At 38.1% G+C, this 23,834-nt stretch overlaps 1 protein-coding gene across 9 annotated transcripts in view; it reads left to right on the forward strand.

Moving 5' to 3' along the window:
- USP54 (ubiquitin specific peptidase 54) overlaps positions 1-23,834 on the forward strand; it is a 95,711-nt gene that overhangs the window by 53,864 nt on the left and 18,013 nt on the right. For all 9 annotated transcript variants that reach the window (XM_042862748.1, XM_042862750.1, XM_042862747.1 and 6 more), the window contains exons 4-13: positions 4,983-5,117; positions 7,447-7,560; positions 7,687-7,769; positions 10,113-10,218; positions 12,793-12,939; positions 14,753-14,902; positions 16,375-16,543; positions 18,245-18,415; positions 22,492-22,623; positions 22,864-23,244. In XM_042862748.1, the coding sequence (XP_042718682.1) occupies positions 4,983-5,117; positions 7,447-7,560; positions 7,687-7,769; positions 10,113-10,218; positions 12,793-12,939; positions 14,753-14,902; positions 16,375-16,543; positions 18,245-18,415; positions 22,492-22,623; positions 22,864-23,244 (1,588 nt within the window). The remainder of the gene's footprint in view (positions 1-4,982; positions 5,118-7,446; positions 7,561-7,686; positions 7,770-10,112; positions 10,219-12,792; positions 12,940-14,752; positions 14,903-16,374; positions 16,544-18,244; positions 18,416-22,491; positions 22,624-22,863; positions 23,245-23,834) is intronic.

The following is a 23,834-nucleotide window of genomic DNA, read 5'->3' on the forward strand; positions in this document are numbered from 1 at the left end:
GTTTTTTTTTTTCCATTTGGCACTTGCAGTTAACTCCCAGACAAAAGTAGTTAGCAACAAAACAGTTTCTTGAGTTAATAAACTGGTAATTGAAGCTTCCAATTAATGATTGCCTTTTTACTTAATTTTGTTAGTAGCCAGGTGATGTATGACTTTAAAATCCATACTGGGAGGTGACATTAATGTTTAAGGTACAGTGTGAATAACAACATAGATCAGACTGTAAAAATTGTGTCGGCTGGCTGTTATTAGATGTGGAGGTTTAGAATGTGATCTGAAGAGACAAATATGGCCAGTATTACTTGCTCTAGTGAAGCCAAATATAACATGAGGAAATGAGAGAGAGAGAAATGTGAGCTAATGGAAATAAGGTAGGTGGAAATTTAGGAGATTGGTTGGGAGAAGCAACCATGAAATTTTGAATGAAATTTTATTGATTTCTTTTATATGTTGGTGTACTGAACGGGAAGTTGCATCAGGAGAGGAGAGTTTTTGCTAAAAGATAAACTTTAAACACAGGGAATAGTAAAGCATTTTGGAGGAACGTGTTCTATTCTGTGAAAGAAATATCATGATGCAGTGCTGTCTCCATTCAGAAGGAGCTTCTGCACGGTGCTGGAGGAGAATAGTTGGTTCTCAGAAAGCTGCCAAGAACAGAACTCAAATTTATACTGCATGGGCACTGGACTGATTCAGTAGTTATTGCCAAGTCGTCTAAGCTTGTTCCATCAATCTGGATGGATACACATTGGAGATGTCAATGTACCCCAAGTAAATTGAATACTTCTTTCCTAAGGAAACAGTGAATGTAGGCACTATTAGAGATAATTTGGAACAGATCTTTTAGAGGAGGGTAAGGGAACTCACAGTTATTTCAGCTTCACAGTCTTAAAAATAAGTCTAAAACATCAATCCCAGAACTACCTCAAAGCATAGTGACTGTCTTACACTGTAACCAAATGAAGTATGAGTCATTTTATGATAATATGTGTGAATTTTGGAAATCTGAGGAAGAAAGCCAGGTTTTAACTTGAGTAACTGCATAATAAGGTTTCTTTGTCTCAAACTGTAAGTTGTTCTACTTGAAGCTACAGAAAGTTTGTGCTGATTCCCACACTTCCCAAACTGGAGGAGATTATTCTGGGAGAGCACTGACACAGCAATCCCCTGTTCTGGCAGATGTCAAAAGCCCAAACTTGTTGTAGAAATAACAGGAAGCTTCCATTTAGAAACTAAGAAAAAGCCACTTGAATGGTAATAAACCAAGTGAGGCTCTGGAACAGACTGTCTGGAGTGGTTAAGGAATTTCCAGTTTTGGATGCCTCTGAGCAAGCTGGCCTAAGACCAACTATGTGAAGAATATAGCTGATCCTGACATAGTACTTGGGCATGGACCAGATGCAACTTGATTGGCTTCAGCAATTCATTTTGGTTATATTCTGTTTGTGCTTCTTAATTCTTCTGTCTGTGCTACCTTTCCAGACCTTTGAAGATTTGTAGAGAAGGAGAGAAAGAGATGGGTCTCTTTTTTTTAAATAGGGCTCAGGAATAAAGTTTTATTAGAAAACGTGTGTCCTGTCTGATAAATCCCATGTTTGTACTCTTCTATATTGGCTATTTCCAACATTCCAGTAACAGATCATTAGTATAGAATTCCAAGTCCTGTTGTTAATTCAATATTAGGAATGGCTTCTGTTTTATGCTGAGCCTGGACATGTTTATATCTGGGTACAAAAATACATTTTTCAGTTCTGCTGCGTTGATTGGAGCTACTGAAAAGTGGTAAAATAGGAAAGACTTCTCTTGTTCAGAAGGCTTTTAGTAGTGTCTTTTTCATATTGTGGCATTTAAGGATACTCTCAACTGCATTGGAATGTGGCCATTTGGGGACAACATAAGCACTGTAAATACACTGAGCTTTTCACTGTCAGGTGAAGAAGCTTTTGAAAGAGAGCAGAGTTTGAATGTTTCATATATGAAGCTTCCATTAAGCTCCGGAAGCACTTGGAGAAACAGTGTCCTGAAAACTCCTGGAGCAGGACCAGCAGTGCTTTCCTGGTCTGTGCCCAGCTGGCTTTCAGACCTGTGTGGGGAACATGTGCAAGTGACTAACAGTGTAACTCAAGGGCAAAATCTGAAATTAAGGAGAGAGATCCAGCTTAGATAACTTAAAACTTCCAGCAGGAAGTGCCACACCTGTCCACCTAAGTCTGAGAGACAAGAAGGACCTGCTCTGAAGAAAAGGTGAGCAAAGAATGTGTCTTGAAAAATAAGAAGGGGGAACAACTCCCGTATCTTGCTCAGAACGCCCCAAAGATTTTTTTTGTTTTGCTTTTCTTCAATAAAAAAAGAAAAAGGCAAAGCCAGCAACAACACTGGGTTCAAAGTGCATCTGACTCTATTTCAGGTGTTTTTTGGGGCTTCCTGCAAGACACATGTGATGTGTTTCAAAGGACTTTAAAGATTTGACCATTAAGATTGTTCATTGTTTTTAAGACAGTTTAATCTTCATAACTTAAAGAAGACTATACCATCGTGCTCTATGCCATTCCAAGTATTGAAGGACGTTCTATCTAATACTGGGGTCTTTTGCTGCTTGACTATACGTAATAAAATTCTTTGTAATATTCTTTAATGCTGCTAGATTATTTCTGTTGTAAGATTATGGTAACTGTGATTTTGTAATTCTTGGCTGTTATATTTACTAAAAGATTTTTTTTGTCTTTGTTCTTTGCTCATGAAGTCTGCAATTATTTTGTGATGCCAAAAAAAAAAAAGGCAGGTTTTCTGGAAAACTCAAAGAGCTGCTTATAATCATCAGGATCACATTTTTGTTCCTGAATCTTTTTGTTACCTATTATGGACTTTACAGGTAAAAGTGAAGTATGCTTTTTTCAGAAATATGGTTGCTTGGTGGCTTCTGGTTTTAACTCGTGAGGAGCCTATGCTGATTCTCCCCCTGCCAAAAGTGCAGTCATTTCTGAGCTCCTAGGGGCAAACTATGACCTGTCCATCAGTTCCCTGCTGCTCAGTTGCCTGCTAAGCTGCTAGGCAAGTGTCTCAGCTTCCAGATCTATAAATTGAGACCAAGATAACCAGAATGAACGTGTTCCTGGAGAACAGTCATGAATGCTTCAAGGTGCTCTTAAATCCCACAAAGGGAGGAGCTTAAATAGGGTGGAATTGTTTTTCACTGCTTTTGTTTTTAGATGTCTGCTGAAATGAGAAAAATCGGCTAATGCAACAATAAGGAACTTCCTCCGTTGTCAGTGGGACAGAAATTGGAATTGGGATTGTTAAGGACCGGCTTGGATATTCTTTCCATTTTTGTATGTGTAAATGTAAGGTAGCTGAGGAAAGGTATTGCCTGTAACTCATGAGATGGGAGACTTTAATTGCCTCACAGCCTACTCTTTATTTCCCTGTCATTACCTGATATTCTAATAAATGTGGTATCAGAAGAGCTACCTGTCTTTAGCATGGTGGGTCCTCATCCATCAATCAACTCTGGAAAAATTACCAAAAGAAAAATATTGGTGAAGAGATGCATGTTTTACATCTGTCTTAGATAATCTGTCAGTATTATAAATTCTACCATTTCTATAGCCAGGAATGAAGCAGACACAGATCCGTTTGTGTGGCTGTGCAGTGACTGGAACATTCTGCATTTTTTCACCTTCCTCAAAGCAGCTGAATTAAGCAGACGTCCCAGGTTACCCGTTCATTTTCTGATACGAAGCAAATAAGACCAGTTATTTCTAGTGAATATTGGCTCTAAGTACTCTGGAGAGATTCTTTCAGTAATTAAGGGGAGAAGTAACAGGAATGAATGCTGCTACAGGTTCTCATCACAGATTGGAAAGAAAACCAAGCCAACAAACCAATCTGAAGCTAGCTTTCTCATTCTCTTGTACTCTTACTCATACTCTTGTACTAGAAGGCAGAAAAGTCAAGTAGTTAACAACTGAAGATATTGTTTTAATTGCAGTAAGAACAAGCTTTTTGTGTGATCTTTAAGAAGGTTGTGTGGAAAGTTTTAGAGGCAAATAAAACTTTGAGATCAACACTGATGAAGAAACTCATTTGTCATTAAAATTATAGTAAGAACAGTTTGAAAAGAAGGTCTAGAATTTTTCACTTACTGAGGAGTTTGCGTACCATATTCTGTTTTCTTTTGAATTGAATGAAAATTAAATCAGAAAATGTGTTAGAGATTATGCACACAATAGAAGTTGGAGCATATTCGGTTGGGAATATATGTTGAACTTTCACACAGATAACTCACACTTACAATTATAATGCTTCTTTATAGGACTACTTGTTGCAAATCATTACCCAGATGAGCTGTGAGATATACAGGTGTGAAAATAACAGGTGTCTGGAAGCAATTGAACAGCTGGCCATAGATAGGAGCTGCTGTTCATGTAATGCATTTTCCTCTCCTTATGCTGACCCAGTCATTATCTGATTCTTACCTATTTGTGCTTATTTAAAGTAGATAAATTCCTGAAAGATTGCAAACAGCACACTGTGGGCTAAGAAGTTAGGAAAGCCACAACTGAGAGAGGGAAGAAAAAAGCGCGCGTAGGAAGAATACTACTGATGTGAAGTTAGAAAGTCAAGCTGGGAAAATAGGAGTAAAAAGTGAAGAAGTTTTGATGTCCATTATATTTGTTTCAGGAATCAAAGTTGGAGGAAGGTTTAAGGATGATTATCATGCAGGAAAGCTAGCCCTGGGCTCCCAAACCTCCCTTCTTTGTCTCTATGTTCTTTGAAAGGAAAGGAAAGAAAGCACCAGGAAGATAGATAACAGCTTCAAAGGAGAAACCCCTAGGATTTTTTATTGTAGTTCCTTTACAGTACAAATATCTTTATTGCTTCGTCAATGTGAATTAAAAGCTTCTTGTTTGTTTTCATACAACTTAGTGATTGTGTATTTGAAAATACAGTGGTTAAACTTTGTTTGTTTGTTTTCTTACTAGAGTATCTTCAACCAGTTTCAATGTAGCAGTGAGAAAGTGCTGCCTTCAGATGCCCTACGCACAGCTCTGGCAAAGACATTTCAGGATGAGCAGCGGTTCCAGCTGGGCATTATGGATGATGCTGCTGAATGTTTTGTGAGTATAACTGAATCAGAAGGCATAGATGCAAACTCTCCCACTACACAATCTGCTCCCCACCCCAATTGCGATAGACCTCAAATAAGTCACCAAGCTTTAGGTGTCCAGTGGGGGAAGCAGCTTTTGTTTTAAGAACTATCACTAATGATTTTGAAATGGAAATATCAATACTTAAATTTCGGTTTCTCATATATTCTGCTTGTAGTCTCAAGTATATGTTTGATGGAAATTGTGTTGTTAATAAAAAATTATCTCCATGCTTTTCAAAATTCTGGTACAGGGTATGATACTAAAACCTCACGAACATAATGCTCTCAATCAAAGAAAGTAATCAAGCTTTCTCATCTGCACCAACAAAATTTTCAGTTGGTTGCTGGCTTATCTTCTTCTATAGCCCTTATGTAGGTAAAGATCTTGGTGAAGATCTACCATGTCCTGCCCTGGCCCTCTTCTTCCCAAATTTCTCTTAGCAGATATACCTTTCAAAATTTTATATTGCAGGCCTGGTCTGAATTTTAAGCTTTTTGAAGAAAAGTTTGTTCAGGTAGTACTAAAAGGAGTACCGTGCAGTGAAAAAATACTCTGTATTGTACTGTGGCTAGGCCCATTGACTTCTCTTGTTCTTGCTTCACTTTTGTGCCATTCTGACTGTTACTGTTCACTGAAGATGTTTTGTCCAGCCAGAACTGTGTGCTAGCAATTCTGTGAGCAAGGCTGTACGTGTCCAATGAGATTTGTTCTCTTTTATCATCTTCACTTAGGTGATATCGATACAGTAGGCACTGCAAGGGTGATTTGGGATGTTAGTTTTAAGGATCACCTCAAAAGTAGAAAAGGATTTTGGGTGTCAACACACAAATCCTAAATCTTTAGTTTGACCCACTGTGATTTTTTTTTTCTATATAGGAACTTTTTCTTCTCTTATGTTCATGTTTTCTTCTTTTCTTTCTTTATTTTCATGTATTTCTTTAAGTAGGAGGTACTTTTTGTCTTCTGAACTATTGACTCGTTTCCTTCTTGAAAATGGTGTCTGTGGGTGTATGCATACTACCTGGATGTTAAGAAAGATATTGCTTCTTAATCCAATTACAAACGTTGGTTTTACTACTACAGTGTAAAAGCTCAGGCAGAATGCCATTCAGAGTGGATGTATTAAATCTTTCATTTCCTGTATCTGCCTAATTTGACAGTTGCAATGTAGGGAATTATTGTGAAGTGATAAATTCATAGAACTATTGTAGTTCTTAGGCTAAATGGACTGCTAGTGGAATTATGATAGCAAGCTACTCTATGTTTGTGGAGTACTGTGGCAGAGTAATGGTATAGAAAAACAGTATAGTTTAATAGGCTTGCTCAAAATGGGAGTAGATCGTAACAATAAAGCTTCAAAGTGAAACGGAAGAGATGGGCCTGTATAGGAGACTGCCAACACAGCTTTGTCAAATCTGTGTGCAGTTGAGCACGTGCAGAGGTCTGTATGTAGTACAACATGGGAACTTCAGATTTAGTCTGTTTCTTGAGAAATCTAATCTAAATAGCTCATATTATATTACAGGAGGAGTTACCACAGTCATGTTTGTTAGGTTAATTGTACTGGCATGAAAGCAGTTAAAACTGACAGAAGTTCTGTTTTGAGGTTAAGCTTTAAGGCAGAGATAATTCCCAAGCTTTTCACTTAACCTTTTCTGCCCTAAAGGCAGAGATTTAGTTTAAGTGGCAGAAGAAGATCTTAGATTCCTGAGTTAGGGGGAAATTGTGCTAGGACAGAGCTGTTTTACCTAGTAATTAATCTTCACCTGATTGCTGCATGTTTATCAACCATCAGTGCAAGTCATGCTGGTGGTGAAAACTGCTGCTGGAAGAGACAGATTTCTGCTGTTCGTTCCAGTTAAATGTTGCTAGCAATGTGAGGAGAGGAAAATAAATCCTCAGATTTATTTAAAACAGATGACACTGTCTAGAAAATTTTCAGTGCTTTTGTTTCATGTGGAACTTAATCTACTTCTTCATGTATTAGTTTTCCCCCTCTTTCATAGAATGTAGATTATTTGTCATATTTTGAAACTCCTGTGTAGTGTAGAAATTGATTTAGGGTTACTTGGTGCTGATGAGGAGAACTTAGTAGCAACCAATGTAAAATTGTGGAGCTGTTCTATCTGCTCCATTTGGTCAAATCCATTCACATTTGATTATTGGGCAGAGTGATCAATGACAATCTTCAGCTGTTCCAGTAAATAAAAGAAATGGTTATTTGGTGTAGCATTTAGAAGTCGGATGTGCCATTTTCTTTTACTACTTCTTCACTCTTTCTTGCCTCTTGGACTAGGAAAACCTGCTAATGCGAATTCACTTCCACATTGCGGATGAGACAAAGGAAGATATTTGCACTGCACCGCATTGCGTTTCGCATCAGAAGTTTGCAATGACTTTGTTTGAGCAGGTGAGATGATGCGTGTTTTACACAAACCGCCACTTCTCAGCCTCATGTTTTAATCTGAAGACGTGTAGCTTTGGACCAGCAAAAAAAAAAAATCTTACCTATACAATTCTTTTTCTTTCTCTTTAGTGTGTTTGTACCAGCTGTGGTGCCACTTCTGACCCATTACCTTTTATCCAGATGGTACATTATATCTCCACAACATCACTTTGGTGAGTTCAATTTTTTTTTTACAGGGAAGAGAACTTATTTATGCTACTGTTGCCATTTGATCTTCACCTTCATAACGCTAATTGTCTGGAAGATGATTTGTTCAGAGCTGGTGGAGCCTTTTTAACCACTGCAAAGGGCATGAGAGTTTAGTGGAACAGAAAATAACTTAGGCATGGTTCAATGTGTCTTTTCTATTTAGTCCATATTCCCTTTCAAACCAGAGCTAACTTAAAGCTTTATCAGTCTGTTCTGAGTTTTGCCCAGCTGAGTGTTGGAAAGGTTCAAGGATAGAAATTGCATTATCTCTCTGGACTGGCTGTTCCAGAGCTTTGCCCCTCAGTGTGATTTTTATTTCTTTTTTCCCCATATATCCAACCCTTTCCTAGCTCTCTGCAGGACTTATTCCAGTCCAGTTCTACATACATCTGTTGTCCTGGGAAGGGGTTGGGAGGCTCATAAAAGTAATGTCACAATGCTCTGGATGTGTCCTAGTGGTTACTGAATAGGGAGAAATAATTACTTTGCTCAACTTGCATGCTAACGCCCAGTAATTTTGTTGGCATTCATCACTATGAGTGCACACTACAGAGTGCGGATTCTGTGAGCCTGAAGTTCCAGCTATGTTTTGGTCCACTTTGTATTCATACAATGGCTTGGATTCAAAGGTACCTTGAAGATCACCCTGTTCCATCCCCCTGCCTTGAGTAGGGTTGCCAATTGCTAAATCAGGAGCTAGATCAGTTCACACCATGCAACCTGGCCTTGAACCTCCAGGGAGCTGCATCTGTAGCTTTTCTGGGTAACCTAGTCCAGTGCCTCACAATCCCCTGAGTAAAAAATGTACCCCTAACATCTGTATCTCCCCTTTTTTAGTTTAAAACTGCCTCCCCCTTAACCTATCACTATTAGACCTTGTAAAAAGTTGGTCTCCCTCCTGCTTATAAGCTCCTCTGAGGTACTGGAAGCCTGCAGTGAGGTCTCCACAAGCCTTCTTTTCTCAAAACTGAACAAGCCCAGCTTCCTTAGCTCCTTTGTAGGAGAGGCATTTCAGCCTTCTGGTCATCTTTCTGGCCCTCCTCTGGACCTGCTCCAACAACTCCACATCTTTCTTCTGCTGGGGGCTCCATACCTGGACAAAGTAGTTCAGATGAAGCCTCCCCAGGGCAGAACAGAGGGGAATAGTCATCTCCCTTGGTCTGATGTCCACCTTTCCTTTGATACAGCCCAAAATGCAGTAAGCTTTCTGAGAGTTTACCTTTGCAGTCTACACCTCCCAGTTCGGCCACAAGAACAATATAGAAGACTCAGAAGTCTTGCTAGAGACCAAATGAGAACTCACTGTTCTCCTCTTGTCAGTAGAGCTTATCTTTTTGCGATAGGAATTAGTCAACTTAGTCATGCATAGCTTGTCCATGGGAAATCTTCTGACAGTTGTGATTCACCTTCTTATCATTCTTATGACAAGGTGATTTCCAAGGGTATATTTGGTCCATTGTCTCCCCAAGTAGTAGAGCAAGATTGACCAGTCTCAGTTCCTCTTTCTTGTCAGTGCTAAAGATGGGTATAACACTTGGCCTTTCTAGTTGCTGATTGCCATGACCTTCCATTAAAGGAACTGCTGCTCTAGCTCTGTTACAGTTCTGCTGAATGAATTGTAGAAGAGGGAAGCTGATTTTTCTCATCCTTGCTGCTCAGATAAAACCTGCCATAACATACTAGAGGCAAAACTGTTGTTTGTTTCTGTTTTGAAATTTTGACTGGTATGAAAAACTCTTCATTTGTTGTCCTGCATGAGAGGCATAGCCTCAAAAGGTTGTCTTGAAAGCTATTAGTTGAGTAATGTAAAGCAATACGTTGTTTTTCCTTGTGGCTGCTACCTGACATTTATTAGAAGAGCAACAAAATAGTCATGTAAACTGTATTCAATACTTTATATTAAAAAAATCTCAATAATGTTGAGTTGCACATAATTAAAAAAAAAAAGCCCCAAAAGAGTAGTATGTTTATTTACCTCTTCAGACATGGCTCTTAAGCTTGAGGCCATTTGTATTTTTGTGTACTTACTGTTACTTTTCTTTTAACATGGACAGTTACATCAATTGAATACTGTGCTATTTTTCACCTGTAGTTTCTTCAGTAAGGATGTGCTTTACTGTGCTACTTCACTAATGTGGTTGCTGAAGTGGAGCATCTTTAATCGTATGATTTTTTTCTGTTCTACAACCTTAAATATAAAAAGTGTTGTGCAATTTAAGGTTCTCAGCCTTTTAGCGAAGCACTCTTAATGTGCTTTGTATTTTTCTGGTTTTGTTAAAATTTGTTTCCTATCCTTTATGCTGAAGCAATCAAGCTATTTGTATGCTGGAGAGACGTGAGAAACCCACTCCAGATATGTTTGGAGAGCTACTACAGAATGCCAGCACTATGGGAGACCTGAGAAATTGTCCGGTTAGTATGTTTCGTTTTCTTCTGAGCAGGGCAGACAGGACAGAAGAATTAACAGATTACACTGGTGTGTATTTTTTAACTCATGAGCATTTTTCAAGATACAGGTCAAAGGAATGTTAAGGAAAAGGATAGATGAGATTTTTCTTTGGATTTGAATTCAGTACTTCTCAGTTATTTAATGAAGAAAAAGAAAACTGCTGATGCTGAGTGCCTCACTGAAGATTTTTAAAGCCTCCAATGCCAACGTATGAAGCTGCAATTATTCTTTTATCCTATGAAGAAATTTCTTGACTAAAGAAACAGAAGTGAAAGAGAATGTGGAAACTTTATCTTTTTATGGGAGATCTGCATGTTGGCAGTGGTTTTGAGTAGGGTTTTTAGAAGGAGTGTTCCAGAAATTCATCCAGTTTCTCTGGTGTTTGTTTTTTTCCTATGAAAGCAGTGTGTACCACCTGTAATAAGAGCATGAGAAAAAATGTACTTATTTCTTAAAGAATCTTGCCAGTAGTACCATGTTGTGGCACAAGTAGTGTAACTTTTGCACCAGTTACTACAATTGCTTGTAGAAGGTCAGTTGTTTTGCCTGGGTAATCTTCCATTCACAATTTTTCAGTTGGAATAAATTTTCCTATTGGTACTGTACTCGCATCATGTAGCCAAAATTGATCAGAGGGGAAGAGAAAAGAACAGACACTTATTGTCAGAGGTTGTTCCAATGGTGAGGGATTGTAGGCTAGCTGGTATACCTGTGAGAGCTGTGTCAAAGGCAGGAACCATCACAGAAAACCTGAGAAGGTATTGTTTCAAGTTTCTGAATGAAGTATACTGTTCAGAGTATGGGAGATGCTGACCAGAAAATGTGTGATGATTTGCATTTAACTGGTACATAACGTTTTAAAAACAATTACTGTATATGCTAAGTTGATAAACATAGGCTGCTGTTCTTAATGTTGTTGCCTAAAAATGCATACTGCTACACAGTAAAAATCCAATAAATCAGCTTGAGAAAAATAAAAATGGTTTTATGCAAAACTAACCTTTTCCCCTTCAAATCATAAGGCTTTGATTTGGTTCTAAAATAAGTTTGATATCTTATTAATTTGGGTACATCCAGATCCAGAGCTTTAAGTGTGTAGCAGCCATCATCAAACTTCTTTACGTATTGACTGATGCAGGGAATAGCTGCATAATTGTTGCTTTGTGTAATGCCACTGTTCAGTGCCTCGTGAGCCTGAAGTCCAGCAGTGCAGGCTCTAGCAGGAATCTCGTGTCCATTCCCTGTGGCTGCTGTACACATTTCCTTTCTATGACTATCTCCCTCCCCACCAGCCCTCTGTAGCTTCTGACTTTGAAACATTCCTTTTTAGTCTCCATTCAAATATTAAATTCTTTTTTAGGAGGTATTGGTGAATATGTGGTTTTACTCATCTCAGTAAAGGAAATGAAGATGCTCATGTTTTAAGAAACAACAGAAGTCTTAAGATATTTAATAACTAAAACATTATTATTTAGTAGAAAGACTAAGACTGGTGTTTTTGAAGATGAAGATGGTTTGTAGCTGTAAATAAACAGCTGGGTGAAATTGCTTGCCAGCTCTTGCTGACCCTTCCTTAGTTTGTTTGGGAAATATTCTTACTGATGTTTAGCTAAGGCTGGACTACTGGAAGCTTCACTAGCATGACTTACTAGAATTTTGTATTATTCCTGTCTTACAAAAAGTGCTCATGTTAGCAGGAGGAGCAAAGATGACGACTATTTGAGAGTAAGATAGTTGTTTTTTGTTCATTTTGATGAGATAATCCACAGAATTGCTTGCACTTTGAATGTCTGTTGCAAAATGTGTATGTAGTGATCTTTGATATAAATGTCTGGTATCTATGTGTAAGCATCATAATGTTCTAACTTTCTATCTGGAATGAAAAAAAAAACAAAAAAACACAACCACACATGCACTTGGTTAACTTTATAAACTGTTGTCGGGAAGGAGCTCCATGTGTCCTTGTTTCCAGAGTTGTAGTGTCAGAAATGAGAATATTAAATTCAGAAACTGTTCCCCATAGTGATGAGAAACTATTCTCATTTTGAAGATGCTTTCTTTCTGGGATCTTTTTTGTGTGACCCAGCCCAGGGGGAAAGCGGGTGTTCTAATGAGACTTCAGAAAAAGTTCAAAGTTGTTCAACTTTCAAGTTGTCCCGAAAATAAAAAGATAATGCTCTGCTTCCTAGAATTACAGTGATAATATCTTAATTCAGATGGTGGAGTTTTTTTCATGATGCTTTAAAGATGCCTGTAATTCCAACAGATAATGGATCAGAAGAACCTCTGAGAAATGTGTTAACTTCAAAAGCAAGCTTATCTCTAACAAGTGCTCTGGCTAGAGAATGGGGGGAAATGGCTGGTTGATAAGTAGAGATAGCTGTATTGAAAAGAAAAAAAGGAAAACAAAGCAAAAAATAAGCAATGAAGATCTGCAGTGGCAACTGTACTATTGAAATTTGCACTTGTTAATGCCTAGCACTAACATTACAATAAACAGATTGATTTTCAATGTTTTGTTTTATTTAAAATTTCAGAGTAACTGTGGAGAAAAGATACGTATTCGTCGTGTGCTGATGAACTCCCCACAGATTATCACCATTGGCCTGGTTTGGGATTCAGACCACTCTGATCTGGCTGAGGATGTTATTCACAGCCTGGGCACTTGCCTTAAACTGGGAGATGTGAGTATTTCATATGAGGTCTGGTCTGAAAGTAATGCCTCCTATTGTTGGCCCATGATGTCAGAGGCAGATGGGGGTGGTATGACTTTAGAAGCTGAACCTTCCTGTTGATATTCTGTTACGTGCTGTTGCTGTGTGACAGATGGCAGCAGAGGGGTAGTCTGACACAATGATGTCTGATATGGAAATGCATGTAGAGCAAAGACATGTCACTGAATTCCTCCATGCAGCAAAAATGGCACCCACTGCCATTCATCAGCGCTTGCTGAATGTTTATGGTGACCAATCAGTGGATGTGACAGTGAGGGAGTGGCAGCAGTGACAGTGGGTCACCTCCTCTGTGCAGATTTTTAGGTGTGCAGAATGCAGGCTCCTCTTTGTTGCTGGAGAAAAATGCACAGCTAATGGTAGTGCCTATGTTGAAAAATAGTGCTTTGTAGCTGAGAATTTGCTCTATCAGTGTTACCATCTTTGCACTTGTTACAGTTTTCATGGGAATAAGTGGGAAACATTACTGTCAGAGGGACCTATGCATTTTAATTACCTCAAAATGCACAACTTTGCACGTAATAATTCACAGTAATAGATTGAATAATAATAAATAAAAAGTTGCTACCTTTACCTTTTCAGCTTCTATAAACATAGGGCAGATCCAAAGATCTGATCTGCTTCCAGATGCTTCTCAAAAACTGTGAAAGTACCGGTATAGTTTCATATTCTCAACTTTATTAAGTTATTGTGTGTGGTTCTTAAAAATAAGAAAAAAATACTCCAAAAAACAGTTTGTCTAAATAAAAATGTATAAGGGAATTTTAGGTTGTCGTTTGTGCTGATTTTTATTAAAATGCCTCTGTGCACTTTTCGTAGAGCAGAAGTTTATTTCTGTTACTTATGAAGATAAAATATGGTTTATGGTTATTGAACTCTTTATCCTTTTAATTTAAATGTGTAGTTGTAATGCTTAGGAGTTACTTAAAACTCAGCAGTCTCAGAGATGATGGCTGACATCGTTTGATTCACTTGATAGGTTAAATTAAGTAGTGCACAGCATCCATAGGATTTGTCTTTTAGAGGATTTACTTAATCTAAATTATATCATGTTTTAGTGCTGCATTGTGTAGATACTGAATTGTAGCTGTGTTCTACTGTAGCACTGAGATACTACAATAAAATACTTAAAATCAGAGCAAGTTAACGGAAATGTGATTGTACACAAAGTGCAGTACTTGCACAGTAAAGCACTAAATGCTCTAAAAATGACCACAGTATATTTTTAAATAGAACATGATCAATTAATATCAGAGGACAGATTTTTGTGTGGGACAAGTTCTTTTGACCTGCTGGTATGTTCATTTCATCTTTTACATGATATTATCTTAAATTGAAGTCTGCTTGAGTCAAAAATAAATGCCAGCTGTTTAGTGTCAGAGCTGCATTGTTTCTACAAAGTAGAGAGGAAATAACAGATTAAATTAGTATTTCATAGAATCAGCAAGCATAACACAGAGTATGTGGATAATTTCTTTCAGTGCACAGTTTTGCTTGTATAGATTTTTTTTAGAGTCTCCAAGACTGACTCAATTCTTGAGCACCTGCTCAGTTGCTAGTTTGTTCCTTGTTTATGTCTCTATTTTTGTTGAATGTTGGTTAATTACTTCGGTCTTTGTTGTCTTATTTTCTGTCTCTTGAAGTAAGAACAACTGATGCTTCTTGATAGTACCTTATGGTCTTCAACCGGAAGGCAATATGTAAGATGCTGGGTTATGTTATTGATTTTTGACTTTTTTCAATTTCCTTATCTCCCTTCTTGAAGCTCTTCTTCAGAGTAACTGATGACAGAGCAAAACACTCAGAGCTGTATTTGGTGGGAATGATTTGTTACTATGGAAAGCATTACTCTACTTTCTTCTTCCAAACTAAAATTCGTAAATGGATGTACTTTGATGATGCTCATGTCAAAGAGGTAAGAAAATGTTTAGAAAAAGTCTCTTTGAAATTTGCTAACTACTTATGTACAAATCTTTACTGATCTTTAAAGATTTTGAGAAATTTAATCTATTTTCCCACTCAAAACCCATAGCTTTGTACCTTTTCATGAGTAAATAAAGCGTTCTTGGAAAAGCATACCAGAAATCTCAGAAGCGCCCCATTCTTAGTTTTGTTGTGTTGGCTGATGTTCTTCCTTTCATGTCTTTTGAAATCCTGTTGTTTGTGCACAAGGCTAACATGCTTCTCTTTCCCTTGCTGAGGAGCAGCATTGCTATTTAGTGAGGGCTTTTGGGGTTGTTTGTTGAACTATCTGGATGCCAATCTTTCCCAGTAGTTGTTGCCAACAACAAATTTTCCACCTGTTTGTTCCTTTCTTTTCCTTTCACCAATCATGAAGTCCTTGACATTCCACATACTAGTGCTAGAATATTGGCACAGTGTTACTACATCCCATTAGGTTGTTTTACTTTATTTCACACCACTTTCCTTTTATTCCTTCTTGTCATGGAGGCTCAAACATGAGAGAGGAAAATTTTCTCCTGTAGTCGTGCCAAGCACAGTCTCAAAGGGAAAACTAATCCTTCCATTTGTTCTCAGTCACATTTGTCTGCAGCAAAAATGCCAATGATAGGTATTGCAGTGCTTTAGTTGAATTAACTGTATATGGAGCAGGTTTTTTTCTTTTAGAAAAGATGTTCAGTGCATTTAATAAAGTCTGTATTTGTATATGAGGAATATTTTTGAGATGATATAGTGATGGTAATTACCTCATTTTTCAAAATGCTATGGAGTTTGTTTTAGCAGCAGAGGAGGTTCACACTCCAAAGTGGTTAGCATTGGCTTAAATTTGCTGTCATGCTAGAGGTGTAATTTTTTGCTTACCATTCATTTTGTTTATGGTGGTGGAAGGATTAAAGAGCTTTGTTAACTGGTCTTTTGTTTTGACTGATGCAAAGTTTGAATGTTTGAAGGGATGAACTGCCTTTTATTAAAACAAAACAAAAAAACCCAGTAACAATAAAGAAACCAAACCCTCTGAAAGGGAAGGATTATTTTTGTAGTTATACTTTTAGCAAAAATAATGATTGTTTAGTCAGAAAATAGTGAATATCTTGGTTTTAGCTGAGCTGGTTCCACTGTGTTCCAAATGTGTTCTTGATCAGCTGATGCTGTGAGTGATAATTTACTTCTCAAATAAGCTGAGTCTCAGAGGAATGGAAATGCCAGTTTTAAGAGATAGTTTGCTTGCAGTTACATTTTAGAAGTAATGTTCCTTTTTGAAGTATTTTTCAACTTCTACTAGTAGTCTTGAGGTGTCTTCTTCAGTACTGGATGTGGAAGAAGTTGAAGAATGTCAGTAAAGAAAGAGGAGGGGGGCAAATGGAGTCCTTATTGTAGAAAATTATGACAAAGTTGTCTTAATATTTTTTGTTGTTGTTAATTCAGATTGGTCCAAAATGGAAAGATGTTGTGACAAAATGTATTAAAGGTCATTATCAGCCTTTACTGCTGCTGTATGCTGATCCGCGAGGAACTCCAGTATCAACACAAGACTTGCCCCCTCAAGTGGATTTGCAGCAATACAGTAGGACTTGCTATGATAGTGAAGACTCAGGTAAACACTCTGGACTGCATGTTTATTCCTTTACTCTGTAGTGTTGTGTGTGAAAAGTTTTTATTTTGAGTGTGTTTCTGTTAGCGTTTGTTACTTTTCAAAGCTGATCTGGAATTCTTAGGAGAATTTACAGTATTTTACCTTTGAACCTCTCTTCCAGTGGATAGCAATCTCTCAAGCATAAAAATAAAAGTTAGAGAAAAGATGGAAAAAAGAACTGAAGGGTCTGTTGTGAAATGGCTGTAAAGAGGAGCAGTAACTGATGAATTCATGGGCTGAGTTCATAAATCCATCAGTAGTTCTATCAGGAACGGAATGATAAAATCATTCCAGTCAGAGGAAGCTGCTGAATTAAGCTTGGGAGGGAAGTTAGGGAAAAGAAACATTAAGGAAACATCACAAATGCATCCTTTGGGATGGTGAAAGAATCTGAGGGAAAGGAGAAGAAATACTGTGGATGGCAGGAAGGGAGGGCAAGAATCAATGCAGTTATCAACCTTTGGCTTGTCTTTTTTAAAGTAACGTATGAGATACAGACTGATTTGTGGGAAACTGAAGGAAAAGGGTTTGGCAAAGGCTTATGCATTTAGGTGATGTTTAGTTGATTCCTTTTTCATTAAAAAAATAATAATAAAAATTTACAACTGTAGATATGTAAGACTTAACATTAAAGATGCCAGTAATGCTTTTCTACTTCCTGAGTTCTGTGTAATGTAGGTAGTCCTTTGAATTAGAAAGGTGTATCCAAATAAGTTGCTTCAGAGGTGATAACTGCTCTACATATTGTTAGTGGTGTGATGGGCTGCTGGGTTACTTGATTTCTGGATGATTCTGGATGTTAAAGTAGGACCTCAGCCTACAGTAATATAATTTATGAGCAATAGATATATTCAGAGAAAGATGTGCAATTGCAATCCAGATAAGGTGAAGGCTAGAAACAGGGTTTAATTTTATACAATAATGGCTTAGCAAAAAAAATTGTTTCTGTTTTTGGATGGTTGCAGAGAATATTTTATATTAGAATGGATTTATTGGTTGTCAAGAATAACAAGGTAAAGCCAAAACCAGAAATACAGCTTTTTCCTGGGTTTTTAGCCTGTTTTTACATCTGTAATTCTAAGAATGTTTTATGGTTTTTATGGACAATATCTAGCTTTATGGTTCCTAATCAGTAAATCAATAGAGAACATCTGCTGTCGTCTTAGTTATATGTTGATGGTCTGGTAGTAATGAAACAGATCTCCAACTCTTCTTAAAATAAATGCAAATAAAGGCTGTTAAGAAAACTTCTCACTCAAGATGTCTTTCAATTTATAAATATATCTTCCTGTTCTGAAGAAAACCAGGGAGCCTGGAGTGGGGAAAGGCCCTTCGCTGCTATCCATCAGTTGTGAAAACCTCTACAAGCATCAGATTGATATATGCTGTAAACAGGCCTTGTAGTTCTGCTGCTTGGTCTCCAGGAAATACATTGCGAATGCTTCTGCTCAGTGTCCCTTCAATATCTAATATTATTGTGTTCTAAAACAACTTCAGGAAGCTAAGTATAAAAATACATACATATAAAAATGTTAAAAGGTGTTTCCTTTCAGATAGAACTCAGAAGGTTATGATGAGTAACCTGCTCTTTGATTGCAGAAAACTTGGTGCATCTCCAATCAACCACAAGAAATTGAAATTTGACATTAATTTCTTTTCCAGGGAGAGAACCTTCCATCTCAAGTGATACCAGAACAGATTCCTCTACTGACAGCTATCCTTACAAACAGGCACACCATGAGTCTGTGGTCAGTCACTTCTCTTCTGACTCACAGGGAACGGTCATTTACAACGTGGACAATGATGCAGCTTCTCAAAGCAGCAGGGACACAGGTAGCAGATAAATTTATATCACAGTAGTCATTGTCATTAAATATGGTGACTACAGTGGAGCTCAGTGAATAATCTCTTTTTATGCAACCCATAACAGACTAGTGAACAATGTTTACTATCCTGTTTGGTTTTGGTTTGCAGATAACCATTGTAATGCCTAAGATTAGCATAATTTTAAGCGTATGGTTGGCTTTTGTAGACTTTTATCTAGCCAGGCAAAAATTTACACACACTATTTGTGTTATCCCCTATCTACCTGCTCTCTTAATCATGTAAAATTCTGGAACTTGGAGTTTGTTTTGCACTACCATTGTACAGTTTGTAAGTGATGTGTGTTCTACTTACTCATCTATGGGCAGTTTGTTTCAGGAGTTGCAGCTGCCTGGGAAAAGTATTTCTCTCACCAGAAATATCCCATAACTGAGTACTGAGGACTTCCTGTGTATGTGTGTGTTGGCAGTACATAGCAGTGTATATACTGCACCAGGGAGGAGCATAAGATGATTTCCTGCCTGTGCTATGGAGACAAGTGAGAACATACAGTTGGAAGAGAGTCTGTCTTCATATTCCTTCAGGCAGCTGAAGAGTCTGCCTGAAGATTCTCTTGCGGAAAAGAAATGAACTGGAAGTCTGCAAGCTTAGATCTGTATTACTCATGGCCAGTGATCTCAGTCAGCCTGCTTCTGCATGCAGTACTAACGTCACTTCTGAAAAAGCAGTGCATGAGTTAAGGACGCACTTCTCAAGCATCAGAAATATGACCTGCGAAATCTGTTTGTCGTTACTTTATTGTTCTTTTAAAGACTTTCTAAGAGGAATGACTTTGAATCAGCAACTGTTGGTTGCAACAGGGTCAATAGCTAATACACCACTGTGTCCTTCTGGTTGTGAAGTAGTTGCTGTTACATCTTGTGACACTTAGACATCTTTCGTCCATTTGAAACAATCTATGGTACAAGCGTTTCACATTGTAACCTGAAAAAAATGTTTCATAGTTTTCTTCAAGACTTTTTATTCTTAGCAGAGGTTCAAGTAACTGTAAACTGTGGTTTTAGCTTGAAGATCCTTCTAATATTTTAGCAAATACTTAGCCCTGCAGGTTCTGGTAATAGTCCTCAGTAGAGTGTGAGAAAGAAGGGAAAGTCGGAGCAGAATTGGAGAGTGGTGAAGAAACAAAATTCACATTGATCCAAAGATTACTGAAAAGCCAAAAATGAAAATGCTGGTGAAGTATTATTTGTATGGTCTGCAAAAGTAGCGGAAAGTGTATTGTATTAGATTACCCTTGGTACAATTTTTCATAAATCTATTTGTTAAGAAGAAAGAAGGGGAGGGTAGTAGGAGGGTTGCCACCATGTAAGCAGATTAAGTTCGATATATAAACTTTTTGTTCTGTCATTTTTTAGTGATGCTCTCCTCTTCTTTTTCTTTCTTCTCCCACTGATTCTGTCCTATGTTATTCCCTTCAGTTCTAGACCATTTCTCACCACCTAATTTCAGTCATCCTCATCTTCCCTGATTCTGCTTTAGTTACAGTCAGTATGTCCCCTTAGCTAGTCACCTGTCTGGATGTTTTCCCCTTTTATTTTTGCCTTCCTGAAACCTTTCCAAAAAGCCAGTCTGCCAACTTATGCAACTGTTCAGTCATCAAAGGGTGATCCGTGGGGCTATTAAGAAGCCATCCACATTGACCTGTCAACTGTTGCTGCTATTGAATCGTTCTGGGCAAGAGCAGGATTCTACATTTAATGGCCACTTACCCCACTGCTTCAGCCCAGAGTTTTCTGGACCCTATCCCACATCGCCCTTCTGGGAAGGACCAGCATTGGGTCATAGGACCTCAGATACCTGGGTTCTTCAGGATGAAAGCATGAAGGGTGGCTGCATGAGCCCTCTCTTGCTCCTGCCAACCTGTGCTGCTGAGAAAAATGTGCGTACCCTATTCATGCAACTGAGATTTCCGTGGGAGGGAGTAGTGGATGTTCTGTCTTAATCTGTTTGATTTCATTCTTTCTCTATTAACATATTCTGTCCCCCATTCCCTGACACACACACACAAAAAAAGGAAAGAAACCCCCCCCAGTGAAACTTTCTTTTGAATACTGCCATTTATGAAGCCATTGAAGCAATCCTACACATGGAGGATGAGGCATTTAGGAACACATTCAGCAAGGCACACTTCTACATGTGCAGTTGAGCACTCAGAAATCCTGCCTTTTTATTTTAGTGAAGTTAATGAAATGAGTGTGAAGTTTCTGACTGTATTCTGGGACTGCTAGTTCCTCTATTGATGCATTACACTGGTTTTAGTCATTGTTCCAGAGGGTACAGGTAGAAACAGTGTAACGTGTGTGTTGCAGGCTCATGATTCTTGGAATCTCTTCTATGTCTGTTAAACATTCAGTGACATTATGACAAAATTTACAGTTTATGAGAAGAGGGGAAAATATTTATGCACTGCTAGCAGCCTTCATTTTTACAAGGCTGAATTATGTTCTTTCATTAGTCTATGAAGACAGACTCTAAGCTAGTCTTTCTTGCAGGCACAAAGAGTGCTAACTAACCGTTCTTACTAAGTTGAAAGAGCTGTAAGGGAAAAAAATTTCACTAGAGAAGTTGTGCACTCTGAAGTGAAACACAATCTTCTTTTATCTTGAGAGACACCACTACAAGGTATAAGATACTACTGTTCCTTCAGACCCTAGAAGATGCATGACAGTCCATGCTATGGGGGTAAATGGCTTCTCCCAAAGAACTGACTGCTTCTTGCTCAGTCACCTAAATGCTGTACATCTTCAGTCTTCACTGTCAGCATTTCTCTTTTATTCCCGTAGTTCTTTTATTTATTTTATTTCTAAAGAATTTAGCTACAAAATCTTTGTACAGTTTGCAAATGAATAGAAACACAAGTTTTGTGTAGCTTGCTTTTTATTGTTTGGATTCCTTCCCACTCGTACTTGTAGCACCTTTGTGGCAATTGTAGTTGGAGTGTATTACTTTTTCAACTGTTTAAAAGTATGATTTTACTTGTAAAATCTACTTTAAGTGTTGTTGATTTTGATGTTAATTTCTAGAAAAGGACCAGGCTCAAAACGGCCAGTTACGTAGTCTGGGGGCTGTTCATCCACTGTTGAGTAGTACAGATTTTTCCATTGCTGTCATCCTGTACAAGGTGAAATTTGTTGATGTTAAGGCTAGATAAGTCTTTGTAGCTTATTCATAAATTCCCTTCTTATCCTGCATCTCTGCTTGGGACTACTCACGTGAGTAAAGCCATGCGTGTGTTTGTGCTTGAAGGCTTAGGACTGTGAATGTGTGAGAACCGTAAAATTAAGAAAATAAGTGGTAATACAGAAAACACGTAATTAATTGTCGTATGCTCTTAAGTCACATTTTATCTGAGGAAAGTTGGGAATATATCATATACAAGAGAAAATGCTAGGACATGTGAGCTTGTAGTTAAGGGGACGTTGTTGTGTGTCAGCTGATCCATGCTGTTGATGTGTGTACGTTCTTAGCTTGTGGCGGATGCGAATTAGCTGGCTTAGCCCTTGAGAGCCAACTGAGGCTTCTTCCTTGTAGCCTAAACTAACTCAAATTACTTTGCTACAGGCAAAGAAGGTGCAGATAGAGAATTAGTGTAGAGATGCTGATGATGTGCAGTAATTTTTTGTCAGATGTTGACTTGCTCATGCATTTAAGCCTTCATTCAACAGAATAATGCCAAACAAGCTGTCTGTAGTTTTTTGTTCATGGCTGTTAAAACTGAGCAAGTATTCAGACAGCAAAGAAATGGTATCCTTAGAGTTTTCCTTTTGGATAATCTCTCATTATCAGAGTCATTGGAGGGAATGTATCACTGATAACCTTAAAACAAAACAAACAAAAATAAACCAGACTTCCCTTCTCCGAGACAAAACCAGAAACTTGTGGATGGAAAAGCTTAACCAAACCTGACAGTTAGCATTGGACAGTCTGCAGCTCCTAAGGAGCAGAAGAGCCCTACTGTTCTCAGCACACATAGCGATCAGTCCAAAGGCTCTTGTCATCTCAACTGTGTTCTTCTGTCCTTTCAGGGCACCTGACTGACAGTGAGTGTAATCAGAGGCATATTTCCAAAAAGAGCTCACTGGCAGACCGCAAGAGGAGTTCTAGCCGGTCTCGGCGAAAAGGAGATGAGACTCAGTCATCAGGATACCACAGTGAAGGCAAGAATCTCTATTTTATTGAAAATATCAATATCTCTTTCTGATTTTTAAGATCCTCACTGTGTATATACATTTCTCTCCTTGTTTGTTACATCTTTGCCTGCATTTTGTCTCTTTCTTTTGCTTTTGTTTTTTTTGCTTTTGTTTTACTTTTCAAAAACTGCATGAAGATGCTGCAAGGCTGCTAGCTTAATCTGAAGTTATTTTTGTGGCTTTTGCTCTCTCTTTTTTGAACTACAGGAGAAACCTTGAAGGAGAAACAAGCCCCCAGAGCTGCCCCCAAGCCATCCAGCAGCACCAGCAGACTAAGGGAATTTAAGGAGACAGTGAGCAATATGATCCACAGCAGACCACAGCAGATTTCTCAAACCAACCAAAATTCCCCTCATGGAGGGAGTCATATGGATCAGGCAGAAACACGGCCCTCAAAAAGCCTCTCTGTGCACTCTAGAGACTGGGAAATTGAGAGTACCAGTAGTGAGTCTAAATCCAGTTCATCTAGCAGGTACCGGCCAAGCTGGAGACCCAAGAGAGAGTCTCTTAATATAGATAGCATCTTCAGTAAAGACAAGAGGAAGCACTGTGGATACACTCAACTTAGTCCTTTCTCTGAAGAGGCAGGTAAGAGGTTGAGAAGAAAGATTTACATTGAGGTGTGGAATTTATATTATTCTGCTATTCAGTTTCATTTAAGTAAAATAGGGAAGTGAAATTTTGAATGTGGCTGGTAGTGATTCACGTCCTTGAAGTTTCTTTGTGGATATTGAACGTGTGGTACTTGTTTGTTTTCCATATGTTACATTTCACATTTTAGAAAATAATAAGGGAAACTTTATTGTCTGTACTGCTTAAATGGACTCAATACTACACTGCTAAGTATTTGGAAGTTCCTTACTTGGGAGTGGCCTTTTTTATTGGTCAGGGTTTTTCTTTTGATTGTTTTTGCATGATGGCTTAAACTATGGCGTAGCAAATACTTCATGCATTAGTGCTGAGCTTCCATTATGAGGGATAAGAGCAGCTCATGATTTACCAGCATTTGTTTATGATGATTTATGCAGCAGCTATGCAAATTGAATATAGAGACTTTGTCCTTGGTTTTACTCTTTCTTCAAGGTGAAGGAATTTGTCGTGAGCCACTTCATGTCTTTTGTTCCCCTTGCCCCATCCCCCTGCTTCCCTTCCCCTAATTGGTAAATGAATGTAGTACA

Source organism: Lagopus leucura, unplaced genomic scaffold (assembly GCF_019238085.1).
Source record: "Lagopus leucura isolate 7727_CA_CO unplaced genomic scaffold, USGS_WTPT01 Super-Scaffold_739, whole genome shotgun sequence".
NCBI lineage: Eukaryota > Metazoa > Chordata > Aves > Galliformes > Phasianidae > Lagopus > Lagopus leucura.